This window comes from Chelonoidis abingdonii, chromosome 23 (genome assembly GCF_003597395.2).
Source record: "Chelonoidis abingdonii isolate Lonesome George chromosome 23, CheloAbing_2.0, whole genome shotgun sequence".
NCBI lineage: Eukaryota > Metazoa > Chordata > Testudines > Testudinidae > Chelonoidis > Chelonoidis abingdonii.
In genome coordinates, this window is record NC_133791.1 from 21667007 (window position 1) to 21682193 (window position 15187).

At 59.6% G+C, this 15187-nt stretch overlaps 1 protein-coding gene across 1 annotated transcript in view; it reads right to left on the reverse strand.

Annotated features, from left to right (window-relative positions):
* The window catches only part of HSPG2 (heparan sulfate proteoglycan 2), a 200523-nt gene that overhangs the window by 6922 nt on the left and 178414 nt on the right, over positions 1 to 15187 (reverse strand). The window contains exons 81-94 of the mRNA XM_075060406.1: positions 13905 to 14171; positions 13501 to 13613; positions 9458 to 9605; positions 8402 to 8518; positions 6525 to 6609; positions 5941 to 6085; positions 5588 to 5687; positions 4973 to 5082; positions 4626 to 4734; positions 3505 to 3603; positions 3170 to 3391; positions 2314 to 2558; positions 816 to 987; positions 379 to 501 (exon numbers count right to left, since the gene is read on the reverse strand). Coding sequence (XP_074916507.1) covers positions 379 to 501; positions 816 to 987; positions 2314 to 2558; positions 3170 to 3391; positions 3505 to 3603; positions 4626 to 4734; positions 4973 to 5082; positions 5588 to 5687; positions 5941 to 6085; positions 6525 to 6609; positions 8402 to 8518; positions 9458 to 9605; positions 13501 to 13613; positions 13905 to 14171 — 2055 coding nt within the window. The remainder of the gene's footprint in view (positions 1 to 378; positions 502 to 815; positions 988 to 2313; positions 2559 to 3169; positions 3392 to 3504; positions 3604 to 4625; positions 4735 to 4972; positions 5083 to 5587; positions 5688 to 5940; positions 6086 to 6524; positions 6610 to 8401; positions 8519 to 9457; positions 9606 to 13500; positions 13614 to 13904; positions 14172 to 15187) is intronic.

Sequence of the window (15187 nt, forward strand, 5' to 3'; positions counted from 1 at the left end):
ACGCTGCCCCTAGATTCCCAAGCCATGGCACACTGCTTCCTCCAAGACACCCAGCCCCCGATGCGCTGCTGCCTGAGCCCTCCCAGCTTCAGATACTCCGACTCACCATCCCCCCAACCCCACCCCCGGGCATGCCGCTATCCACCCCCATCCCCCTGGACACTCAGCTTTGGTTCTCTCCCTTGCTCCCTACAGACCCCTGACCTCCACTGTGACTCCTCCTCTCCCCCTGCACCCACAGCACCCAGCGGCCCTTCTGCTGCCCTGCTCTGGCTCCTGCATCTCTCTAAGGGCCTGGCTAGAGCCCTGGCAGGTCCTTGGGGGTTGTGCTAGGGGCAGGTGAGGCAGCTCCCTGCACGCCACCCCCAGTCTGCATACCCTGCTCGCAGTACGTCCCCGAGAAGCCGGCCGGGCATAGGCACTGGTTTGCCTTGCACTTCCCATCGTTCAGGCAGGGGTTCCTGAGCAGGCACTGATCCTCAGAGAGCTCGCAGCGCTCACCTGTGGGTAGACAGCCGGGGATTGTGGGCACAGCCTTCCCACAAGGGGGCACACACACACGTGTGAGCACAAACACGTGTACACGCATGCACACTGCCCAGGGAGAAGGGACCCCAGCTATAGGGGCACATCCCTGAGTGGCACCCTCTGAGTGGGGATGCCCAGCTCAGGGCTCCTCCTCACTCCAGTGGTGGGGCTGCAATCTGCTGCGAGAACGACCCTGGGCCCTTGGCAGCACAGGTGGCAGTGCCCCGGTGCACAGAGATGTTCCTAGCCCTGCCCGTGCTCCAGCCGCGGGGATGAGGCGTGCCCACCTCGGAAGCCATCCTGGCACAGGCACTGGAATTCGTACTCGCCGGTGGGCATGCAGGTGGCGCCGTGCAGGCAGGGCCTGCGGTCGCAGGGTGAGCTGTCGTAGCACTGGGTGATGCCCCGGCTCTCCAGGAAGCTGTAGGAGATGTCCACCTTCTTCCCATTGATCGACATCTGGCGGAGGGAAAAGGAGACACCATGTCAGCCTCAGTGCCTCTCTGGGTTCAGCCAGGGGCTCTGGGGCCTGCACTGCCCCAAACTGGGCAGGCTGAGCTGGCACAGAAGGGCACTTTCAGAGCTGGGTAGAGAACACAGTATATGGGATCCAGGCTGCCCAGGAGCCACTCAGAACATGACCTGGCCCAAGGCTGCCCCAAGCTGAGCCCCAGCGCCCATACTGCTAAATAGGAAGGGGTTTGCCTGCCCCCTATGGGGCTGGTGTATGTAAACCACTTCCAGAGTTAATGGCACCACTAGGAATAGAACCCAGGACTCCTGGCTCCCAGCCTGCCCCTGCTCACCCCACTAGGCCCTACTCCCTTTCCAGTGCTGGAGCTTGAACCCAGGAGACCTGGCTCCCAGCCTGCCCCTGCTCACCCCACTCCCTTTCCAGTGCTGGGGCTTGAACCCAGGAGTCCTGGCTCCCAGCCCGCCCCTGCTCACCCCACTAGGCCCTACTCCCTTTCCAGTGCTGGAGCTTGAACCCAGGAGACCTGGCTCCCAGCCTGCCCCTGCTCACCCCACTCCCTTTCCAGTGCTGGGGCTTGAACCCAGGAGTCCTGGCTCCCAGCCCGCCCCTGCTCACCCCACTAGGCCCTACTCCCTTTCCAGTGCTGGAGCTTGAACCCAGGAGACCTGGCTCCCAGCCTGCCCCTGCTCACCCCACTCCCTTTCCAGTGCTGGGGCTTGAACCCAGGAGTCCTGGCTCCCAGCCCGCCCCTGCTCACCCCACTAGGCCCTACTCCCTTTCCAGTGCTGGAGCTTGAACCCAGGAGACCTGGCTCCCAGCCTGCCCCTGCTCACCCCACTCCCTTTCCAGTGCTGGGGCTTGAACCCAGGAGTCCTGGCTCCCAGCCCGCCCCTGCTCACCCCACTAGGCCCTACTCCCTTTCCAGTGCTGGAGCTTGAACCCAGGAGACCTGGCTCCCAGCCTGCCCCTGCTCACCCCACTCCCTTTCCAGTGCTGGGGCTTGAACCCAGGAGTCCTGGCTCCCAGCCCGCCCCTGCTCACCCCACTAGGCCCTACTCCCTTTCCAGTGCTGGAGCTTGAACCCAGGAGACCTGGCTCCCAGCCTGCCCCTGCTCACCCCACTCCCTTTCCAGTGCTGGGGCTTGAACCCAGGAGTCCTGGCTCCCAGCCCGCCCCTGCTCACCCCACTAGGCCCCACTCCCTTTCCAGTGCTGGGATGTGAACCCAGGAGTCCTGGCTCCCAGCCTGCCATCTCCTCTGACTCCATTCCTTACAGGGCTCAGGAGTGACTCCAGAAGGGTGCGACTCACCTCCCCAATGCAGCCATGGAAGCTGGAGCTGATGCTGGTGGCTGCAGGCAGAGTGACGGATTTGTCCACCCCGCCCAGGTACATGGGCGTGCGGAGGTTGAGCCCCTGGCTTTTCCCCGGGGAGGATCTCTTCACCGGCTTGCTGCTGTCCACCTGCAGGGTGCCATCCTTGTTGATCCGTTCTGCCGAGACTTTGTGCCACTGGCCCAGGGCGAGTGGCTCTGTGCTGCGGAGCACAGCCAACCCTGCGGGAGAGAGTGGGGAGAGGGGCGCTGAGCTCAGGGCATGCCCCAGGGGTCTCTCCTTCGCCTGGAGTGGCTGGGTAGCTGCAATCTTCCCTGCCAGGGCATGCCAGGGCCTCTCAGGATGGCGGGTGCTTTCAGAGCCCTATGCCCTGCCAAGGGGCATCGCAGGGGCCATGCACAGGAGACAGTGACAAGGCAGATGGCTGTGAGGTCCTGGACCCCGGGCTACAAAGGCCTGTGTGCTGGGAGGAAAAGGAGCCAGTGCGGTGTGGCTGTTGGGGGGTTGAGGGAATCGGCCATGGCCCAAATGCAGCCCAGGGAAGCAGCAACTGACCAGCCTTCCCGGGGATGAACCGAGCGTGGTGGGGCAGTGCCCCTCACCCAGCAGGTACCCCCCAGAACAGTGACCCCTGCAGCTGGCACCAGCAGCCTCCATGCAGATAGCCACTGCAGAGAGGCCACAGAATCTGGATCCTAGGGGGAGGTGAGGGGAGCGCAGTGGGTGGGCTGTGGGACAGATGCCAACACCCAGCCCTGCCATGGCCCAGCAGGCAGCTTCGCTCAGGGGCAGGCGCTAGTGCCAGCTGCACCCTAATCCCCAGCGCCCTTACCTGAGCCCAGCTCGTAGCGGAACTCCACATGCCCGCTGGCCATGGCCAGTGAGACGAAATCCTCCACGGGGGCGCCTGTGCCCCCGCTGAACATGATGAGGCCGTCGGGGGAGAGCGGCTTGAACTCCGTGTCGAGGCGCAGCTCATAGTGGATGTTGGTGAGGGGCGGGTAGGAGATGAACGAGTCGCTGCCATTGAAGGAAGGAGTGGTCGCCATGACGCCTGTGGAGGGGGAGGTTACTGACGATCGCCACTGGCCCCGTCTGCTCTTTGACCAGTAGGGTCCTTCTGACTGGGGCAGGAGTGTCCCAGCCAGACCCCCCCGCCCCACTCACCTTCCATGCACGTCTCCCCAGACTTGCCCAGGTGGCAGCGGCAGCGGTAGCCCTGCCCATCTGCACGGTTAATGCAGGTGGCATCCGGTCCGCAGGCCTCTGGGGGAGACAGGTACAACAAGGCTCAGCGCCCGGGCAGCACAAGGGGGGTGAAGGGAGGGGGTCTGGCTGCAGCGGGGGTGCCCTTGCTCCGCACAGGTGGTTGGGGGGGACATGGAGCAGCCCATGTGGTGCAGTCAGGCTGTGGCCAGCACCTATTCCCAGCGCGGCCCCCATGGCTCCTAGCGCAGTTACCAGGGCAGGCCCGGCTCACGTGGAAGGGGCAGCGGGGACTTGTGTCACACCCTGGCTCCTGGCAAAGCTCCTGCTGGGCCAGTGATGGTGACAGCATCCCCTCGCTGCGCTGCCGTGGGCAGTGCTGTAGGTATGGGTCAGCGGTGCAATGAGGCAGTGCTGGAGCGATGGGGCAGCGGTGCCAGGGGGCAGTGCCGGAGCTATGGGGCAGCAGTGCGGGGGAGGGCAGTGCCGGAGCTATGGGGCAGTGGTGCAATGGGGCAGAGCCATAGTTATGGGGCAGCGGTGCAATGGGGCAGTGCCGGAGCTATGGGGCAGCAGTGCAATGGGGCAGTGCCAGAGCTATGGGGCAGTGGTGCAATGGGGCAGAGCCATAGTTATGGGGCAGCGGTGCAATGGGGCAGTGCCGGAGCTATGGGGCAGCAGTGCAATGGGGCAGTGCCAGAGCTATGGGGCAGTGGTGCAATGGGGCAGTGCCGGAGCTATGGGGCAGCAGCGCAGGGGGGCAGTGCTGTAGTTATGGGGCAGCGGTACTGGGGGGAAGTGCCAGAGCTATGGGGCAGCAGTGCAATGGGGCAGTGCCAGAACTATGGGGCAGTGGTGCAATGGGGCAGTGCTGGAGCTATGGGGCAGCAGCGCAGGGGGGCAGTGCTGTAGTTATGGGGCAGCAGTACTGGGGGGCAGTGCCAGAACTATGGGGCAGCGGTGTAATAGGGAAGTGCTGTAGTTATGGGGCAGAGGTGCCAAGGGGCAGTGCTGGAGCTATGGGGCAGTGGTGCCATGGGGCAGTGCCGGATCTATGAGGCAATGGTGCCAGGGGGCAGTACCTGGGTGGCAATGCAGCGCCTGCGAATGTTCACAGTTGCTCCCCGTGAATTCCTGCGGACAGTGGCACACGTAGCTGCTGCTTTCCGAGTCCTTGCAGACACCTCCATTCTGGGGAGGAGCAGTCAGAGGGTTAGAACAGAGCCCTGCCCCCAGCTGCTGCTGACATCCCATGACACAAGGAGCGCCCTGGGGCCAGCAACAGCATATGCCACGGGGGAAAGCAGAGCCCAAGAGGGGCAAAGCCCCTCAGTTATACCAGTGCAACCCCAGGGAAGCAGGGGCCCAGCATGTGTCTGAACCGTGCATAAGCTCTGCCCCAAGGGGCTGGGGTGAGGAGGTGAGTTACCTGACATGGCTGGTCCCGGCACGTGGGGCAGTTGGAAACACCATGAGCTTTCAAGTCCAGATCTTTAAAGATCACCTCCTCGCCCTGGACCAACAACTGGCGTACACAGCCTGGGGGGACCAAGGGAGAAGGGGCAGTCAGAACATGCCAGGCAATGGGGCCAGGGCGGAGCGCCTGGGGAGCCAGGAAGGAAGGAAGGAACCCTGCTGGGCAAGGGGCTCAGAATCCCTCCATCACCATCTCAGGGCAGTGTTCTCCACCCACACGCAGGGCACCCCAGGGCGGGTGACTGAGGTTGCGTGGGGAGTGGGAGCCAGGCCACCTGCACTCGGTGTTCTCCACCCACACGCAGGGCTCCCAGCCCAGACGCCCTGGGGTGGGTGTCTGAGGCTCTGTGGGGAGTGGGAGCCAGGCCGCCTGCACTTGGTGTCTCCACCCACACGCAGGGCTCCCATCCGGGCGCCCGGGGTGGGTGTCTGAGGCTGCGTGGGGAGCGGGAGCCAGGCTGCCTGCACTCGGTGTTCTCCACCCAGATGCAGGGCTCCCAGCCCAGGTGCCCTGGAGCGGGTGTCTGAGGGTTGCGTGGGGAGTGGGAGCCAGACCGCCTGCACTCACCCACAAAGCCGCTGCTGAGGCCGGATTTGGTGACGGCGATGTAGTCGGGATAGCCGCCAAGGTACAGCTCCTCGTTCAGATCCAGCCCTTGGAACTTACCCTGGGGGGCACAGAATGATGGGCACAGCAGTTGAGGGCTACCCTCTGTGCCCTCCTCAGTTTCTAGGAGAGCCCCATGCATTGTGGAGGCAGAGCCCCAGCCAACCAGCCTCACCATGTCTTCCTCCGCTAAGCTGCCCCAGGCATAGTGCCACTCCAGGGGGCCAGAGCCAGCATGGTACGGCTGAGGCCATAGCTCTGTTGGCAACACTCCCAGGCTGCAGCAGTCCACCTTCTCCTGAGCATTCTCTTACCTGGGATGTGCCGTTGACAGGAGGGTGGCTGTCCAGCACCAGGGAGCCCTGGGTGAGGTTCCGATATAGCCGGACCGTGTGAAACTCCCCAAGTCGGATTGGCGCCGGGTGCCGAATCGTGGCCATGCCAGAGCCGGCGTCAAACCTGCAACATCAAGCACGTTGGAGACAGGGAAGGGAGCAGAGCCGCTTCCCACCCCCCACCCGGCCCCTGGCACTTCTCTGCTGCAGCCTGGAGTCTGCCTTCCATACACAGCACTGGTTCAGGATGAGGTGATGCAGCCCCTGGGCCACCCATTTCCTGAGCCATGAGAGGCACTTCATCGCCAGTGTCTGCCACACTGCAGATCCTGGGGTGGGAGGCACCACTGGGCCAGCTGGGATTTCAGAGCCACGGAGTGGATCTGGGCGGTCAGTTCACAACCATCTGAATGAGAATTAGGCACCGACTCCATTCGACAGCTCTGCCAATCGGGGCCCCGTTCGCTTTGCAGCCCGGATTCAGGAAGAGCTTGGAGCTGGTCGGGTTGGTGCAGGCTAGAAGGGCCTGGCTCTGGGGAGGGGCTGGCATCGCAAGGTCTCACCTGAATTCCGGGCGGCCTCCCACCAGACCAAAGGACACAAAGTCAGCACCGGTGCTCTTCTTCTGCCCATTGTACAGCAGCATCCCTGCCAAAAGCACACAGGAGCTGAGCTGGGCGGAACGTGAGTGCCACACCCAAGCCAACGAACACCAGGAGCGGGGAGGGTCCAGATCACAGCCAGAAACACCCACTGCTCAGCCCTCATCCCCAGCTCACCACAAGCTACAGGAAGCTCAGGCCCCAACCACAGCACTGAGCAGGCTGGAGAGGGGGCAACACCAGACACAGCTGAGCAGAGGGGACCTTTGGCCGGAACAGCCCTGGCCTCATGTCCCTGAGTGGGAATGGAGACTGCTGGGTATTGTGTGTGTCCCTTGGCAGCCCCAAGGCAGGGCATCCCCTACACATCAGCACAGCCGGGGCCCTACTGAGCCCCTGGGACCCACCAAGCTGCTATGCTGGGTGAGAGCAGAGCACGAGGTGAAGGAGAGGTCCCTGCCCTCTGCTCGTGGCTTAGCTGATGGCAAGCGTGCCTGGTGAGAGCACTGGTGAAGCCAAAGTCTGGAGGGAGCCTGACCCTCCAAGCCAAGAGAGGGGATGATGCTGTGGAGCCGTGGTGCTTCGTAGGCCCATGGGGTCAGTTGATGTGGGCAGCACTGGGAGGGCAGGGGCAGGGCCTTTATTCTGCAATCTTGAAGGAAGTGGCTCCCTGAGGCAGGTGACGGAGAAGGGGATGCAGGGAGAGGGGGAATGGCCCCGGGTTTTCATGCCCAGCCAGAGTGGGGCTGCAAAGGGCAGGAAGGCCCAGCCCATGAGCAAGGGAAAGTCCAGCCTCAGGGCAGCCTGGGGCCCCACCAACATCAGTTACACCCATCCCCCACCGCCAGCAGCTCCTTTATCAGGGCCCTTTGGAGCCACACCCACCAGGCATCATTGGTGGGGGTGGAGCCAGCAACACAGGGCTCCACCCCTTATGCCAGTGGCTTTCATTCACTGGCAGCACTAGTGGGCTTTTATCCAGTAACTGTGCAGGACCCTGAGGGGAGACATGGCAATCCGTGGCAAGTGTTTCCAAAACAGACTCAGCCCGTCAGTTCTGCCCACTTCCCAAAGGGCCCCCCACCTGGTGTGGGCATGGAGCGGGCAGCACGGATTAACACAGTAACTGAATGTCAGTAGGAGTCGCTTGGGTACCCAGTGTTTTGGGATGATGTCACTTCCTGGAGAGTGACATCTCTGGGCCAGGCAGGAAGATACGCTGGAGGTTAAGTGGCAGCTGTGGCTAGTAGGAGTTAGACACACGGGGGAGCCTGGCTGACTCCCAGCCTGCCCGTCACTCAGTTAGTCTGTGCAGGGTTTGCAGGTTTAAGGCACTCTTGGGGTGCATGGGTCCCGTGCCCAGAGGGCCAGCACTCCTGGACCTGGGCTGTAGAGGGTTAAGAGCTAATCCCACGAGGCTGTAAAAGAGCATCAGGCAGCAGAGTGCAGACTTACCTGAGTAGAGAATGAGAGCTAGAGGGGGAGAAGAGAGATGGAAAAGGAGACACATGAGGCAAGAGAGGGACAAGGCGGAGTCAGAAGGGAGGAGAAGGAGAACAGGTAAGTGAAATGAGCCCGGCTCACTCAGACTGCCTGGGAGAGAAGAGGCAGGAGCAGGCGAAAGAAGAAAGTGACCCATGTGCCACAGGGGCCATTGGGCTACAATCGAAGGAAGGGGCTCGCCGATGCAGTTAGCAGTGGAGAAGCCCCTCACCTCCCCACTACCCCCACCAGCCCTGTCCTGGCTCAGGGCCCCACCCCTTGCCCCTGTGGGAAGATGGCATCCCTGGGTGGGCAGGCTTCTGGGTGCCCCTGCTTCTCAGATGGACTTGGCTCACCATCAGCAGTGTCTGGCCGGAAGGTGATCTGGATTTCAAACTTCTTGTAGGCATCCTTGATGGTGGGCAAGGCAAGGAAGGTCTGAGGATTCTGAGTAAAATATGGCATCACCCGCTCTGGAATGGTGGAAGGAGGGACAGTTGGTCAGTGTGTGATGGAACAGACCCACATGCAGGGCTGCCAGCGCCCGTTATGAAGAGGAGCCAGGGCCTGGAGCCTTCCCAGCCCTAGCAGTGCAGACTGACCCTGGGCCTCGGGCCACTCTAGACATGAGAGTTAGATCTATAGGCAGGGAGCTGGCTCCTGGCTCCCTGCCAGCACTCAGGTCTGGGATCCTCTCCTGCCAGACCTGAAGGACCTGCGGCTATCACCGGCTTCATAGGAAGAGCTGGGCCACACGGCACCCAGCTGTCGTGGGTGTGCATGGGAGGAGGGATGAGCAGCCATGCCGCTGCCACCTCCACTCTGATGGATCATGGGGGCAGAGATGGAGAGATGCCAAAGAGCCTGTTCCCCCTGCCATCGAGAGCTGAGCCCCTAGCTGGAGAAACCTGGACCCCCGAAGAGCAGCTGGACAGGACAGTGCAGCCTGGCTGAAGGCCTGGGATTAAGCAGCGCTCAGGTTCAGTGACCACGGCCCGGTGGGGCTCGGGACGCCATGGGGAAAGTGAGTGCCTCAGCCTGCTCAGCAGTGCCCCGCTGGCTGCACACATGGGCCCCAGGGTAGATCTTCCCAGGGCTGCACATCTAGGGCTTAGCCTGGTGCCTCCATCTGATGGGAAGTTCAGTCCCATGTCACTCTTGGGTCATGGTGGGGACTGCGCTGTTCATGCCGCTGCAGGATGGAGAAGTTACTAAGGTGCCAACCAGTTCTGAGGGGGATCCTGTCACCTTGCCTTCAGCTGGAAGGACACCCTCTGTAACATGGCACCTCCCGAGCGGGGAGGAAGGACAACGGCGGTAATGTGAAGACACCAATGGGGGACATGAGGGACATGTCCCTCCCAGCTGCACGGGTCACATCCTGCAGGTGCCAGTGCAGCATGAATGCTCACCTTGGACTTTGAGCATGGAGAAGGCTGTCACCTTCCCTTGCCTGTTGGACGCCGTGCAGACATAGATTCCGGCATCTTCTGGCTTCACGGATGGAATGGTCAAGACGTTGTTCTCCAGACAAATGTCTTTTGGGAGGTCTCCTTCCAGCTGCAACCAGATGTCAGACCAGGGCATCAGCCAACATCAGCCACTCCACCATCACCTATTCACCCATCTGTCCCCCATCCCCAGACCCATCCATCCCCCCTCTGCCCATCATTCACCCCCCACCTATCCACTCATCCATCCGCCCATCACCCATCTGTGACGTTATTGATATAAACTGGGACCATATAGAACATGGGTTGCAACCAAGGTCCTGTAGTGGCACCAGATCTTAGGTAAAGGGAGTCATATAAGGTGTCTAAGACCAGGTTACGGGTTATGATTATGCTGTCTGTATGTCTGTATCATTTTTGTAGTTGAAGTTATGAATATTGGCTGTATGCTGTCTGTATTTCAAACTTGTGCTGTGTTACTGGGAAAGATCCCAGACAAGTTGGTGTCAGCTCTGTTTAGCCTGCTTGATGGCCCATTAAGGACCATCAGCTACACAATTGACCCATTGAGAGGAGGCAGATACGCCTTGTGACTCAGCAGGGTGTGCAGAAACTGGCCCATGTGACTGCAGACTCCATTTTGCTGTAACTTTCCACAGTAGGAACAAAGAAGTGTTCTTACACCTGGAAAAGCCTATATAAGGCAGAGGCCTCATCTCCATTTTGTCTTCAATCCTGCTTCTTACCTCTGGAGGGACTTTGCTACAAGCTGAAGCTCTGCACAAAGGACTGATGACCCATCCCAGCGGGGGATGTTCTCCAGAGACTGGATTTAAACCTGCAGTTTACTTCATCACTGCTACAAGCCTGAACTAAGGACTTTGCCATTACTGTATGTAATTGATTCCGTTTAACCAATTCTAGCTCTCATCTCTATCTTTTTCCTTTTATGAATAAACCTTTAGATTTTAGATTCTAAAGGATTGGCAACAGCGTGATTTGTGGGTAAGATCTGATGTGTATATTTACCTGGGTCTGGGGCTTGGTCCTTTGGGATCGAAAGAACCTTTTTCTTTTACTGGGGTGTTGGTTTTCATAACCATTCATCCCCAGGACGGGTGGCACTGGTGGTGATACTGGGAGACTGGAGTGTCTAAGGAAATTGCTTGTGTGACTTGTGGTTAGCCAGTGGGGTGAAACCGAAGTCATTTTTGTCTGGCTAGTTTGGTTTGCCTTGCCTTGCCTTACCAGCCTTGGGCTGTGACTGCCCTGTTTAAGCAATTGGTCCTGATTTAGCACTCTCAGTTGGGTCCCGCCAGAACCACATCATCACACCATCCCACCCATGTATCCACCCATTTTTCCCCCCATCCACTGACCAAACCATCCCTCATCCGCCCATCATCCTCCGCCCTCACTATCCACTCATCCATCCTCCATACGCCCATCATCCATTGCCCCCACCTATTCACTCATCCATCTCCCATGCGCCCATCATCCACCCTCCACCTATCCACTCATCCATCCGCCCATCATCCATCCCACCCACCTATCCACCCATTCGTCCCCCATCCACTGACCAAACCATCCCCCACCCGCCCATCATCCATCCGCACACCTAGCCACTCATCTGTCCCCCATCCGTCCCCCATCCACAGACCCATCCATCTCCCATCCGCCCATCATCCACCCCCCCACCTAACTACCCATCTGTACCCCATCCATCCGTCCCTCATCCATTGACCCACCCATCCGTCCATCATCCCCCCCACCTATCCACCCATCAGTACCCCATCCATCCGTCCCCTATCTGCCCATCATCCACCCCCCAACCCATCCACTCATCCATCCCTCATGCGTCCAACATTCACCCCCCATCCACTCCCCCACCTATCCACCCATCTGTCCCCCACTCACTGACCCACCCATTCCCCGTCTGCCCATCATCCACCCCACCCACCAATCCACCCATCCGTCCCCCATCCATCCATCCGCCATCCACCCCAACCTATCCACCCATCCACCCCCACCCACTGATCCATCTGTCCATCATTCACCGCCCGACCTATCCACTCATCTGTCTGCCATGATCAGCCCATCATCCACCCCCCCACCAATCACCTGTCTGTCCTCAATCCATCCAACATTGCCGCCCCCGGTTATCCACCCATCCATCCCATCCACTGACCCATCTGTCCATCCTCCACACCCCACACCTATCTACCCATGCATCCCCCATCCACTGACCCATCTACCCATCCTCCACCCCTCAATCTATCCACTCATCTGTCCCTCATCTAGCTGTCCCCCATCTACTGACCCATCTGTCCCCCTTCCACCCTACCTATCCACCCATCCATCTGTCCCCCATCCATGCCCCCACCTATCCAGTCTCCCCTAGGCACCCATTATTAACCCCCTCACCTATCTACCCGTCCATCCACCATCTATCCATCCCTCATCCACCCCCCACCTATCTACCCATCCATCCCCTATGCACCTATCTGTCCACAATCTGCCTACTCATTTATCTATTCACTCATATCTGCCTGTCCATCTGTCATCTACCCTTCCACTCATTACCTACTGTTCACCCACCTCTCCATCTATGCATCCACACATCTCTGACGTTATTGATATAATCTGGGACCATACAGAACATGGTTGCAACCAAGGGGCTGTAGTGGCACCAAATCTTATGTAAAGGGGGTCATATAAGGTGTCTAAGACCACGTTATGGGTTGCCGGTTATAATTATGGTGTCTATATGTATGTATCGTTTTGTAGTTCAAGTTATGAGTATTGGCTCTATACTGTCTGTATTTCAAATTTGTGCTATGCTTCTGGGAAAAATCCCAGACAAGTTGGTGTTAGCTCTGCCTAGCCTGTTTGATGGCCCATTAAGGACCATCAGCTACCCAATTGACCCATGGAGAGAAGGCAGATACGCCTTGTAACTCAGTGAAGTATGCAGGGACTTGCCTATGTGACTCCAGACTCCCTTTTGCTGTAATTTTCCACAGTAAGAACAAAGAGGAGTTCTTACACCTGGAAAAGCCTATATAAGGTTGATGCCTCATCTCCATCTGGTCTTCAATCCTGCTTCTTACCTCTGGAGGGACTTTGCTACAAACTGAAACTCTGAACAAAGGACCGTTGACCCAGCCCAGCTGGGGATGTTCTCCAGAGACTTGATTTGAACCTGCAGTTTACTCCATCACTGCTACAAGCCTGAACTAAGAACTTTGCTATTACTGGATTTAATTGATTCCATTTAACCAGTTCTAGCTCTCCTCTCTTTTTCCTTTTATGAATAAACCTTTAGATTTTAGATTCTAAAGGATTGGCAACAGCGTGATTTGTGGGTAAGATCTGATGTGTATATTGACCTGGGTCTGGGGCTTGATTCTTTGGGATCGAGAGAACCTTTTTCTTTTATTGGGGTGTTGGTTTTCATAACCATTCATCCCCAGGACGAGTGGCACTGGTGGTGATACTGGGAGACTGGAGTGTCTAAGGGAATTGCTTGTGTGACTCGTGGTTAGCCAGTGGGGTGATACCAAAGTCCTCTTTGTCTGGCTGGTTTGGTTTGCCTTAGAGGTGAAAAAACCACAGCTTTGGGCTGTGACTGCCCTGGTTGAGCAACTGGTCCTGAATTACCACTCTCAGTTGGGTCCTGCCAGAACCGCATCGTCACAACATCTACCCACTCCTCCATTCCCCCTCAGTTCCTCATGCCCACCCCTCTGGGATGAGCAGTGGATCACTACCACCAGTGGCCCCTGACACTCAAACTCCACTGACACCAGAGAATTCTCACAACAGGGGCTCACCCTGCTGCCATCCCCACTGCAGATTTCCCCATCTTGCTGGTGAAGCTGAGAGCGGTTGTCGCTGGCAAGCCCAGGCTGCCCTCCTCTCTCCTTGCTCATTGTGAGAGTGCCAGGGGAGTAACTGCCCAGGGCTGGAGGGCGGGGGGCATTCCCTAGAGATCAGTGATTTACCTTGGTCCACTTGATCTCTGGGACGGGGAAGCCAGACGCCAGGCATGGGAATACTGCCCTCGACCCTGTGGTGACCTCCTTGACCTCCGGCTGAGCTGCGATCTGGGGGATGGCTGCAGTGAAGGAACGCATCCGTCAGCGCAGGGCACTGGCATTCCTGCCCAGTGCCCAGCTGCCAACCCACCCACAGCCCATCCGATGTGCGGGGATGCGTCAACCTTTGCTCTGCAGGCCGCTCACTTCACCCAGCACAGGGCCCCATGACCCCTAGTGATGGACACTGGTGTAGTTCGTGTGCCACAGCGCGTCACAGGGCAAGAGCCACCGTGAGAAACCCTGCCCCTCGTGGTGCAAGGGGAGGTACCGTGGAACGGGGTGCCCCTCGTAGGGGAGCAGGCACTTACACTGCACGTGTAGGATGACGTTGGACTGCACGGTGCCCACGTCGTTGGTGGCGGTGCAGCGGTACTGCCCCGCGTCCGATTGCTCCACCCGCTCGATCTTCACCATCCCACCGCTGATGACCACCTCGGGGCGAATGCGGCTGCCCACCTTGCTCCAGGTGATGTGCGCCTTGGGGTCCCCGATGGCCAGGCACTCGAACTCCACTGCTGCGCCCACCAGCACTGAGTGCACTGAGGTGCGCATGTTGATCATCACCTTGGGCAGAGCTGGGCAGGGCAGATGGCAGAGGTGAGCGAGGGGGCACCCTCCCAAGTGGCCACAGAGGGCACGAACATGGGAGCAGCGTTAACCTCTAGGGCCAGCCCCACACACAGCAGCTGTGCCAAGGGGAGGGCAGGGAGGAACACCCGGCAGGGCCACGAGGTGGGGGGGGAAGTGGGGCAATTTGCTCCAGGCCCCGGGCCCCACAGGGGCCCCTATGAGAGTTTTCAGGGGCCCCCATGAGAGTTTTCGGTGGGTCTTCAGCGGCAGGTCCTTCAGCGCTGCCGAACACACCCGGGGCGAGTGAAGGACTCGCTGCCAAAGACCCGGAGCAGCTTCTGCTCTGGGTCTTTGGCGGCAGTTCGGTGGCGAGGGCTCCTTCCGCTCCGGGTCCTCGGCAGCAATTCGGCAGCGAGGGCTCCTTCCGCTCTGGGTCTTCGGTGGCATTTCAGCGGCGAGGGCTCCTTCCGTTCTGGGTCTTTGGCAGCAGTTCAGCGGCGAGGGCTCCTTCTGCTCTGGGTCTTCGGCAGCAATTCGGTGGCGAAGGCTCCATCTGCTCTGGGTCTTCGGCAGCAATTCGGTGGCGAGGGCTCCTTCTGCTCTGGGTCTTCGGCAGCAATTCGGTGGCGAGGGCTCCTTTTGCTCTGGGTCTTCAGTGGCAGTTCAGCGGCGAGGGCTCCTTCCGCTCCAGGTCTTCGGCAGAAATTCGGTGGCGAGGGCTCCTTCTGCTCCAGGTCCTTCACTCGCTCTGGGACCTGCTGCCTAAGTGCCCCGAAGACCCAGAGCAGAAAGACCCCCGCCACCGAAGACCCCAGGTCCCGTGACTTCTCTGGGTGGCCCTGACACCCGGCTTCTCTTCTGGAGCAGCAGTGGCTAGTGTGGAGGCTGCGTGGCCAGCTCAGTCCCACTCAGCTGGCAGCATCTGTGTTCTCCCCCTCCCTGTGCCAGGGCCCCTGCTTACCCTGGATCACCAGCCTTGCGCTGTCCTGGGCCTGCCCGGAGGGGCTGCTTACTCGGCAGG